General features: G+C 31.0%; 2 protein-coding genes across 2 annotated transcripts in view; one reads left to right on the top strand and one right to left on the bottom strand.

Moving 5' to 3' along the window:
- Positions 1–61: 61 nt before the first annotated feature.
- Positions 62–5,232, bottom strand: LOC125064430 (dihydrolipoyl dehydrogenase). Its single transcript, XM_047671434.1, has 12 exons — positions 5,109–5,232; positions 4,576–4,698; positions 4,176–4,412; positions 3,725–3,865; positions 3,364–3,529; positions 2,936–3,093; positions 2,094–2,230; positions 1,739–1,826; positions 1,528–1,629; positions 1,246–1,383; positions 757–846; positions 62–471 (listed from the first exon to the last, which is right to left on the bottom strand). The coding sequence occupies exons 1-12, from the start codon at positions 5,148–5,150 to the stop codon at positions 406–408; spliced, it is 1,488 nt and encodes a 495-aa protein (XP_047527390.1). The 5' UTR covers positions 5,151–5,232; the 3' UTR covers positions 62–405.
- Positions 5,233–7,796: 2,564 nt separating this feature from the next.
- Positions 7,797–12,128, top strand: part of LOC125064173 (protein FAM107B) — a 30,309-nt gene continuing 25,977 nt past the window's right edge. The window contains exon 1 of the mRNA XM_047671085.1: positions 7,797–7,895. Coding sequence (XP_047527041.1) covers positions 7,829–7,895 — 67 coding nt within the window. The 5' untranslated portion in view covers positions 7,797–7,828. The remainder of the gene's footprint in view (positions 7,896–12,128) is intronic.

Below are 12,128 nucleotides of genomic sequence, written 5' to 3' on the forward strand. Positions count from 1 at the left end.
GAAAATATAAATGTCGTCAATATTTATGTTTAATTTAAGTTTAAATAAAAAAAATATAAAATAAAACACAATGGCATTTATTCTGTAAATCTATTTACAAAAGAAAATAAATACACGAATATTCACAACATTTACTTTGAGTAAATGCACGAGTTTTTGAGTTATGGTTGATACGGAATGAAATATTTCAGAAGAAATGAAATTAAATTATTATACACTGACGGCAACTCTAAATCATAAAAGGTAATCTTGAAACACAATATCGTATTTAATATTCAATAATACCCAAATTTCAACATTAGATTCATACAAGATCCTTATAGTGGGAATCACTACGTGATTATGTTTCTGGGATTTAATGGCGCATAAATTATTTGTACAATAAAATATAAATAAATTTTAAGCTTAGAAGTTGATCGGCTTTCCGATGTATGCCGCCAAGTTCGCTTCTCGTAACGCCTCCGCACAAGTCTGTAACCAGAAATTGTAAAATTTGTCAAAATGTGTTTGACACAGGACACTTTTCTTTTTCAGTAATATGTACTATGTATCACATTATAAATAATACATTCGTAAAAGTTTTAATTACAAAAATTTTTTTTTTAAGGTAAAATTAAATCAGTCATAATCATTATTCGAATTCGTTGGTAGTTTTGCTTTCACTATTAATAAGTATCAATAATTAAAATTTGAGTATAGGTCGGGGGAAGTGAGTATTGATGGAACAGTTAAGAGTAGAGGGTAATGTGTACGGACCGGATGTGCGTGACAGACGCGCGCGACGTCCTCGGCCGCGGCGCCGTACTCCTGCGCCAGCACCGCCTCGTTGATGAGCTCGCCGCCGCCCTGCACACACGTCACTACATAGTACATACTAGCGCCGTGCCGAGACTACACAGGTCTAGACAGGTCATATCGAACCCTGCGTCACTTATATATTATACTATCCATTGTATGCATCTGTACCCTGGTGTTAAAAGTACTTTTGACCAGAAAGAATGAGCCAAAGATTTTTTTTTTATTGTTATATTATATTGTTGATAGTAATGGTAAGCTTATAGCATTTTAGCAAAAATTGATTTTTTTTATTCCAAAATGTATGAACTTTGGCTCTTCTTGCACCAAGCCACAGATTTTATTGTTTTGTAAGCAGAAAGTTAAATACTGTTTTTATATTTTAGTTTATATTATCAAAGAATCGGCGTGATCTATAAGTTTTAATATAAAGCGTATATGTCGACTCACGGGTCCGATGATGTGGGTGCCGAGGATGATATCGGTGGCCTTGTCCGCTAACACCTTGACGAATCCATCGGGCTCGCCGTTGGTCTTCGCACGTGAGTTCGCCAAGAATGGGAACTTGCCCACTTTGTATGCACGACCCTGATATCATAAAATTTTTGAAACTTATTTGTAAATCAAACTCAATACTAGTACAATTAAATTGCAATTGTTTCCCTCAGTTTTACTAACTTTGCAAATAAAATCATATCAAAAGATATTGAAATCCTAATTTTGTACACAAACCTCTTTTTTGAGATCCTCCTCCGTCTTTCCAACCCAGCCAACTTCTGGTGATGTGTAGATAACAGATGGAATGGCATCATAGTTGAAATGCACTGGCATGCCCTACAAATTATTATTTATTTACTAAACAAGTTATTAATTTGAAAACTTTGCATTTAAAATAAAAACCGACAAGTATATATTTTCTACATATTTTTGCACAAAATCTTACTTTGATTCCTTCAACACACACAATGCCTTCGTCTTCTGCCTTGTGAGCCAACATGGGGCCGTGGATAACATCACCGATAGCGTATATTCTAGAAAGATTATAAATAAAATTAAACATAATTTAACCTAAAACTAAAAAACTTAAAAATCATGATACGATAAAAATAGTTACGAGATAACTATTTTTTAAGAGCTTGTGAGTTATTTAGGTGGTGAATTGAAAAACAATTTTTATAAACCTTTAAAATTATTACTACATATTGGATTTTAACAGAAATATTTTCCATATTTATATTAAAGAGACTATATTATATTAATATATTTTTTAAAGAATATACACAATACTAGTTACCTACCCAGGAACAGTGGTCTGGAATTTGTTGTTCACAGGTACGCGACCTCGGTCGTCCAGAGCAATACCGACCTTGTCTAGACCGAGGCCTGCCGTGTACGGTCGACGACCGACGGAGATCAAAACGACATCGCAGTCCAACTGGAAAATTAATTATTTATTAATATTTATAACAGCTTACATACATAACTTATTATATTATGTATTATGTTACTCATAACCAAAAACCAAAATAGTATATCCCAATTAGTTTAAATATACATATATTTTATTACAAACTAAAAGTCAGACAGAAACATCTACACTGGTATTTAGGATGGTCATTTTCCAGATTATACTTTACATAAAAACAAGTAACTTTCATAAACTAATTTTCTTCATTACATAAATAGTTATTCTTTATAAAAAAAATAATTAATGAAATAAACCATGTCAATGCTAATTTAAATTCCTTGAAATATATTTAAGATTTCTTTATGTAAACATGAGCCATATAAATCTCATACAGTTCAATTTTGAGGTAAACATTTTAAGATAACATTTTATCATATACTGATAAGAAACAATCCATCAAAACATTACTATTAGTAACACTGAAAATGAATATGTTATCTATTAAAATTAAAGATGTATTTGTATTGTAAGCCTACATATATAGTGATGAATTCAATATTAACATTATACTTTAATTTACTTTTTTAAAATGAATATATAAAATAAAATAAATGTGTATATAAATGAATTTATGAATGGAGAAATTAGTTACATCTTTTCTTATAAAAAGTTACTGTGGAAAAAACATGGCTTTATTAATAATCTATAAAATGATGGCACTACCATACTTACAGTTTCCTTATTACCACCCTTGGCAGCTTCAACGTCAACTTTAACAGCACCTCCTTCTTTTTTTACACCGGTTACTTTGGTACCAAGTTTAAAGTTCATGCCTTGCTTTGTAAGGATCTTCTGTAGAGTTTTTGATACCTCTCCATCAATACCAACACCTATAAATACCATAATAAAATTTTACTATACAAGGTTTTGTCAGTTGATGACATTTTATTAATTAACAATTTTCAAATTCAAAGACTTTAGAATAAATTTGCATTTATTACTAACAGTATTTAAAACGGGATATTTACCATGTTTTTTATTTTTATTTGTTGGAGCTCGATATTTCGACATTATCTACGAATGTCTTGTTCACGAGACAATTCATTTAAAATCTTAAATTTGCATTTGTTTTTAAAAAAAAAATCAATTATTCTATTTACCTCCAATACTTTCGAGGAACTCTATGGCAGTGACTTCAGCACCTAGTCTCTGGTAAACTGAGCCAAGTTCAAGACCAATTACACCAGCACCAATTACCAACATCTTCTTTGGTACCTTAGATAGAGAGAGGGCCCCTGTCGATGTGATGATCTGCTGCTCATCAAACTAAAAAAATGGCAAAAATGAGCGATATATTATTAAAATTACAACCTGAATTATTCCACCATACAAAAAACTCATTGCATTATTTTTCTTTAAACAAAACAGTTCAATCTAAAAATAAATTCTTTCTCAAATTAGGAAGTTATTTGTGACAGTTAGTGATAATAATGATTAGGTAATGAAAGAACATATGCTTACTGTAACTCCAGGGAATGGTGTGACCTCAGATCCTGTTGCAATTAAAATATTCTTTGTATTAATAGTTTCGACTCCCTTCTCCCCTTGAACTTGAACTTTGTTGGGTGCAACAATGGAACCGACACCTCGAACAAGTTGCACCTGTAATCACAGAAATGTTTTTGTATAATCACAAAAACAATGAAATTTAGCTTTAAAATTTCTTACTACTAAAAGCATATGTCTTTTATTTAGGCTTTTAATGTTATTTTGTGTTATTACACTTATATCAACATGTATATATTTAGTACATTTAAAATCTTTTTAGAATATATGTCTATTAAATTTAAATTAAATAACCATAAATAATAATTTAAAAAAAAAGGTTTCATATAGATATGGTATGGATCATAAAGTTATAGTTACAATTATTTAAGTATTATACATTACCAGAAAAAAAAATATAACCAACCTTATTTTTATTAAAGAGCATAGCAATACCACCAGTTAAGGCTTTGACAGCATTTGCTTTGTAAGTCATCATTGCGTTAAAGTCAAACTTGACTTCCCCAACTTCAATTCCTCGATGTTTGAAGTCATGCTTGGCCATGTGGTACAAATGGGAATTGTGCAGTAAGGCTTTAGATGGAATACAGCCTACATTCAAACATGTGCCTCCCAAACTTGGATCTTTTTCCACTGATATTGTCTAAAATATTTAAAATATTGTTCATAGCAGTTTTGTCAATCATGTCATTTTTTTTAAAGTACATATTATTCTAATTTGATAAAAAATATGATTAATAAATAATGTACAAAAAAATAAGAACAAATATAATTGTCATATGCTTTAATTAGTATAAGTAACATACCTTTAAGCCCAATTGGGCAGCTTTAATAGCTGCTACATATCCGCCAGGGCCCGAACCAATTACTACAATGTCAGCTTCATGAGTAGTGGCATAATGTCTGACTCCAATCCTTATGTTTCCATTCTACAAATTTATAAAATATATTGAGATAAAATATATTTATTTTACACAAGTATAGATAATTCCTTAATCATTTTGAATTTTTTTTTTTTAATAGATGTAATGAAATATTTATTTTAAATTAAAATCATGGTCTAGTAAGAATTTTGCGGAATTCTAAAGTTTGAGGAAGTGCTGATTTGACAGACGGTCACATGTTGAAGGTCAAAGACAAGACAGTTTATATATGAATATGAATTTTAATAACATTGCATCAAATAACTTAATATTATATAAACTATGAACATATGCCTAAATATACTTCCAAGTAAGAAAAATAAGATCAGACACCCAGGCATCATAAGGTTGCATAACTTTTGACAAATTATTTTATATTCTTCTAATACAAGTAGATAACATAAATAAAATCTTACCCTAAAGGAAGATGATGCGAGTTTCAAAAATTTATAGCCCATATTTAAAATCAATATATAGGGCTTATTTAATTAACCCAGATAGAGTATTATTGCGGTACCCTGGCGATCAGTACAATTGACAATACTACTGTCAAAGAATTGTCATAAATTTGCATAGAATAAAAATATGAAATTGGCATTTTTATAAACGTGCTGTTTCGAAAGTACGTAATATGAATTAATTTAATATTTTTTTTATATTTACTCTTAATTGAAATAGTAAAAAAACTAACAGAATCACATAATTACCCTTACCCCTCAGAAGTTTTTTTATGTTCATAGGAAAATGAGGGAATGTATTTAAAAATTGTTTTCTTAACTGGCAATACAAAAATGCGCGCGCTGCTAGAACGGAAGTTTTGTTTATCAATCAAGCGAACCAGTATGAAACATCGCGATCTCGGTAGTGTTTGCTGTTGGTAATCGTTTAAATATATACGCGCATGCTACGTAAATCGATATAAAATATTTATTATATCTATTGTTCCACGTGATTTTAATAACTTTCAAGTGGATCGTAAACGATACAGTCGTATATTTTAATAAACGACTTCGTGTTAGTGGGTAAGTACGTTGATAAAATCAAAATTGCTTTTTGTTGTTTTTGTTAGTGTTATACGTTTATTAAATAATAAGTTTGCGTATTTTTTTTAGATTTATTCGGTTATTTAATTATAAGTTGTCTGTAAGTAATATCTGATGGCATTGGGTTACAAAGATTTATTAATTATTATCATTTCGGCTATACCCCGATTAATGCATGACATTTACATCATACTTCAAATGATAATTATAATAGCATTGTTTTATTCGTGTAACGCATCGATCTATATGTATAGTATAGTATTTCGAATATTAAACTATACTGATACTATTAAAACAAATTATTTAATATTTTTCTTTCGAAAATATAAAAACATTTTTTACATAGTATTTGGTATTCTTTTACGTTTAATGAAGTACATTATTATCATAACGTACTAACATAAATGATATGCACTATAGTCTGTAATGTAAGTTGATAAAAATTGCACTCGTGTTAGTTTGTATTGTATTATTCGGGCTGCAGAGCTACACGATTCCTTTGAAATGAGCGGCAGGTGCAAGCTATTTGGAATATTTTAGTAGTTCAACCTTAATGCCCGTTGCATTCAGTGGTCGTTGAGTATTTTCTGTGGTATTTGCAGTGGGGAGACAAATAGGAATTGGCGGTTTATAGTTAGTAAAAAATGAACGTAAAGTTCATACGTTATACAACAGGGTTAATGATCAAAAATATTTCTGGATAAAGTATATTTTGTAAATGTTTTAGTGTATAAAATTAAGTTTTAAAATATATTAAGGGCCGTTGAACAAACAATGCCATAAATATTTGAATATATATGTTTGTAAACATCACTGAAAATAAAACATATTTTATTAGTAACCCCAAGTAAATGAAAATGCTCATTTATTTAAACAAATAGAAATAAAAATTAACACTTGCTAATTGAATCGTAATTCGATGTTTTGGACGAGAAACGAGCCAACACTCTTGTCGTCAGATCGTACTGTCAAATGGTCTCTACGATCTCTCTCGTCTTTCCTTCCAGGGAAAATAATATGATCATCTCTGAAACTTTAGATAAAAATAATAATATGTATCGACATTTTAAATTTGAAAATTAAAACTAGAATTCAATAGTCTGATAACTTTTCCTGGTACTTGTTTTTAATGTAAGAATAAAATATGCCGTAAATATGTACTCACATGAATTTCGGAATCACGTATGTATTTTAAGTTAGCCTTAAATAATCTTTAAGTTTGACAACTAATAACTAAATATAATATTTATTTTTTGTCGTTAACGTTTCTCTAAGTTTGAATAGGTTAATTTTGTACCGATTATTCGTTTACATAGTGTTTTAATGACGACACATTCCTAAACATTGTTCATCAAATGGGCGTACCTAACGTCGTTTGATTGTATTCATAAGTCTGCACCAACATCACGAAACGTCAATCACAGCAAAGTGATGCAAGACATTTGTCATAAATCCTTAGTAAACACGCTATTGTAACAAGAAACTAATTTAGATAACAAATGTATGAATCAATTGAATGAATTATTTACTTTTCAATACTTGTTTGGTTGTTCGTAGAATTGCTTTAAATAACGTCGTTGTTTCGTCGTTTTTATTTATTCCTTGGATTCGTCTATTTATTTCAGACGACATCAGATTATTTATTACAGATTTGTCAAAATCAAAATTTTAAAAACAAATTATTAGGTAATTAAATTGAGCGCGTTAGTTAGAAATGAATAAAATCGACTTATTGTCCATCATAGACAGATCGATGATCTAATCCAGTCTTAATATAAAGGGACATATAAAATCCATTTAGAAGGTATTCTGATTATAATTGATTGTTAAGAAATGCCGATTTGAGTCTCAGTAGTCCGTTTGTTCTCGGTAACTTAAGCCTAAGCTCCTTTAAAGGTCGAGTGGGATAAAGCTTGTGTCCGCTCATAATCCGAGCAATATCATAAGCTGGTTAAGGCATTTCTGGCCCATATCTACGGTTCAGTTTACCTGCGCAGTAGAACAGGTAATCCTGTTAGGTGGCCGTGACACGTTGCCCGGCTTCTGCGTGGAGCATTCAATTCAGTTTAGTTCGGCGCGCATCCGTACTCGCGATGTGCGACGCGAGAACTCGTAAAACTGCACCTGCCATACAAGAGAAGCTCGCCATCTATGAAAACGGTACAGCCGCCAAATAAAACAAATGTCTATACCCATTTTAGCATATCATCTGTCGCCTCCGTATTTGGTAGCGCGTCATTCGTTTTACGATCGAAAGTGTCCTACCGCGTTTATAATTATTATGGTGTTGCATATTCATATGGACACGCGTTTCTCTATGCCTAGTTGTCATTTAGTTCACGTGCTATTAGCGTAGGTTAAACAAAAGCACGTATATCAGGTGCTTTCACGCCTCGTGGGTACGACATTCGATCGCATTGACATACTGCACCGGCTGCGCCGACACCAGATATTGCTTTGTTGCACCCATCCTTCTAACGAGTACACGTTCACTTTCATTGTTTTGCAACTAATTAGCAATGGCATCGAGCTTTATCGTTAGTAACTCTTTATGCAATTAGTTTGCACCAGAAACTAGTAACAAAGTTAACTCAATCTCGATTAAATTTTATTGTTATAATCATGTCGAAACTTGGAAGCAAATAATCAACACGCTATAAATAAGAACGGCGCTATAATTTAGTTCCTTAATGTTTTATCTACAGTTTTTTGTTTGTTTCAAACCATTAATATGCAGGTGCGGTGTTGAACTCGTCGGCAAGTTCTCATTAGCTGTGTCCTGTACAATGATGTCTTGTTCTCAAGTCACGTACGTTCAAACGATTAGTCTTATGTGTTACCGCTCGCGCCAGAGTAACGAAACACAGAATTCATTAAAGCCTTATCATTTTGTATACAAACCCTTTTGTGTTGATATTCGTAATATTTACTATCAGAAGCGGACGTTTCACTTCATTTTTGTGAGCTCTTTGCTACAAATAGTGTTTATGTTTAGGAGATTTAAAGCATTTTAATGTTATAGATTTGAATATTAGGTACTACTATAACAAAAATAACAATAATAATGATTTTTTTGCCTCAGCGTGTTCGATAGCGTGTAGTTAACACGATTAGTTGGTTAGTTATCGGAAATTATTTTTAACCGTTACCTTACAGTCGATTTCAATGTAGGTAGTTTGTGTATAATGTAGCAATCGAAATAATAAAAACATTCAAAACGTATTTATGTTTAACATTTAGTTTTATTGGGTTTCTATAAACAGCCATTATTATTAGTAAATAATATTATTTATACTGAGTGGAATGAAACTAAATCGATTGAAGCTCAAGAGAAGAGGAGGCTTTTGTCCGGCTGTGAGACATTTAGACTCTTTTGGGTTCCTAAGATTTAATACAATCGATTAGTACACTTTGAGAGTGAAACTATTTATACTTATAAAATCAAAAATAAAATATACTTTATTCAAGTAGGCTTTTACAAGCACTTTTGAATCGTCATTTAACAAACTATATTAAGTGAAGCTACCACCGGTTCGGAATGCAGATTCTACCGAGAAGAACCGGCAAGAAACTCAGTTGTCACTCTTTTTCAATATTTCACATAAATACAACGTCTAGTTAATTAAATACGGTAATATATGAATGTAATATATCTAGCCTGGAAGTCAACAAGTATTAGCTCCACGCTTTTTTACCATTTATATAATCTTGTATTAAATAATATGCCTTCTTTACCAATGTATTTTTTTTACAAATAATTTGAATTTATGAAAAGACAAAGTTAAAAATGTCTGCTTCTGCGTATATGTTATGATAGTCTGGCCAACTTCAGTTGAATTTAGCTCTACTTCCAATCACTGCTAATTGCGATTATATAAAATAACTTCTCATAAGTAACACAAGTCACGGGGTTCATTCATAGAATATAGATTTCCTTTAAAGATTAATGATTGTGTGCGATAAACTACCCTTACTTCATGTATGTATGCGATTATTATAATATTTGCAGAAGTTAGTTGAGTAATACTTAACATATGTTACGATGACATGTGTGCGTAATAGGGCTGCCATAAAGATGAAAAGGTTTATTTGAAAACAAAACATACGTATGTAATGTTACCTCAATACATATATTACCATGTGTGCAGAATGTTGTAATATTTACGGAATTGTTTAACCGTAGTCCAAATGCGACACAACAGTTAGTCTTTTGCGTACTGCATGTCAAATACATTGAACGTATTGCATTACGTATGCGCCTCGTGCCATGGTGCATTGCGTACGACGCGCACTGGACTGATGGGATAAGCGACGCCCTGGGTGGTTTCCGTGAAACTAAATATATGTATCAGTTGATCTGCAGCTTACATTGACATTCGATTCCAATATAGCTCTTGTTTCAGAATCTTTATATAAATAAAAAAATAATACATAATAATAACGGATATCAAATATTTCGACGGAAGCTATATTAAGTCCAACGCAAACATAAAATCACCAAACTTGGTTAATAAACAAAAATATATACCTGAATTTGAATACCATTTTATATTGTATATTAATATACAACAAATTCGAATTCGATATATAAATTTACAAAATCTACTGTCTACTATTACTTAACTTGTAGAAGTTAAATTTACATCTAAAATATATATAAATAGATCAAAATAGTGATCTCGTTTATACTTACTATAAAATAAATTTGCGAAGCTATGAGCAAAATCTACAATTCTAATTCATATGATGTATAATATATATTGCAATATACCACCTCATATTGCAATTCTATTTCTACAAAAGATAATTTTATTCACATTGACGAAATAATCATTTCATAATTCAGTAATATACAGATTAAATATGCATAGTTTTAAAACGTATCAAGACTAACGTAAGTTTTAACGTACTATTTCAAATAGCTCTTATAAATTAAACTTGGTCATTGGAGAAAGTAGGCTTAAACTTGCCTGAGATAACAAAATATTTTTTATAGTACATAGTTAAATTATGCGTAATATAATTATAGTTTTTACTTTTAAATTGTATTTTCTGTGGCTTATGATAAATATTTATCTTCTGTTTTATTGGTAATTTGATATACCTACTAGGTGATTTCGTTGAAATTTGGGTATGTTATTTGTTGGGTACCTTATGTCCTTTTCTGTACCGTCAACAAAGTGTATGCAAAATTACGTGATCATCGGTTGACTAGTTAAGACGTGAAAGCGTAACAAACAAAGTCACTTTCGTATTTATTATAATTATATTAGTTCGAATCTTCATTAAGCAATTGTTCCATCGACATGTCTCTGAAAGTCACCTTCGAGGCAATATCCGTGAACAGCATCTTAAGAAAGTGCTGGAATTATCGTGGTTACGACACGGCTATTACGCATTTGTTGTAATTCCTTACGAGAGCGAAGCTAACCCGCTATCCGAGATAATCACATTACTGCTCAAACCTGTTGTATTTTATTTGTCGGTAAAACGTTACTCTCGCTGTGGCATGTCTCTGTAGATTTTGTTTATTGCTCGTTGAATCTAAAGATAAACTCATGCGCCGCTAATAGCGAGATAATCTCTGCATTCTCGGTTATAAGTGCTAAACTATTTACTCGTACAAATACAATATAAGCGTTACGTTCAATATATTACTTATTAGTTTATTACGCAATTCAAATGAATCATACTTCAATTGATTTAACGAGGCCCGTGTTGTATGTACGTTGAACTGGTAATTGTTATATTTTACGATACTGTAAACATATATGTGATTTGCAAGTAGGAAGCGAAAGTGCAATTGAGTTTGAAGCTGTAATTTGGTCTGATATATATAAGTACGTTATGTTTTGCTTGTACGAACTATTTTCCAAATGGTACTTAGTCATTGTATAGCACATTCTTTATAAAATAAGTACTCGTATATATGACAATTATACAATAACAGTGATATTCAATAATGAAAGTAATTATTGTTTTAATTGATACAGTAGTTATTTGATCCCGTTTATCGAATGTTAACCATTTGATTAAGCATGCTACTAAACTGTAAAGTGTACGTTTTCGATTTTTTATTTTATTATATTTATAATAAAAATTATATGTACTTATATTTATAATAAAAATTATAAATATAAGTACATATATAAATATGAATAATACATTCAATTTGTATGTAAGTACTAGTTTCTACGGCTACCGATCATAAAATCCCAAGGTCAAATCTCGAATCGAAAAAAAATTGGATATTTCTGTCAAGAATTTTTCAGTAGGATCGTGGAGTTCCGATTTTCATAATGTTATACCCTTATGCCTCAACAAGCATGACATAAAAGCCTGGTCCTGTTCTTAATCTCTCCGGTCGTGTCGGATTACTGTCACAACGGTCTA

Source organism: Vanessa atalanta, chromosome 5, assembly GCF_905147765.1.
Source record: "Vanessa atalanta chromosome 5, ilVanAtal1.2, whole genome shotgun sequence".
NCBI classification, from domain to species: domain Eukaryota; kingdom Metazoa; phylum Arthropoda; class Insecta; order Lepidoptera; family Nymphalidae; genus Vanessa; species Vanessa atalanta.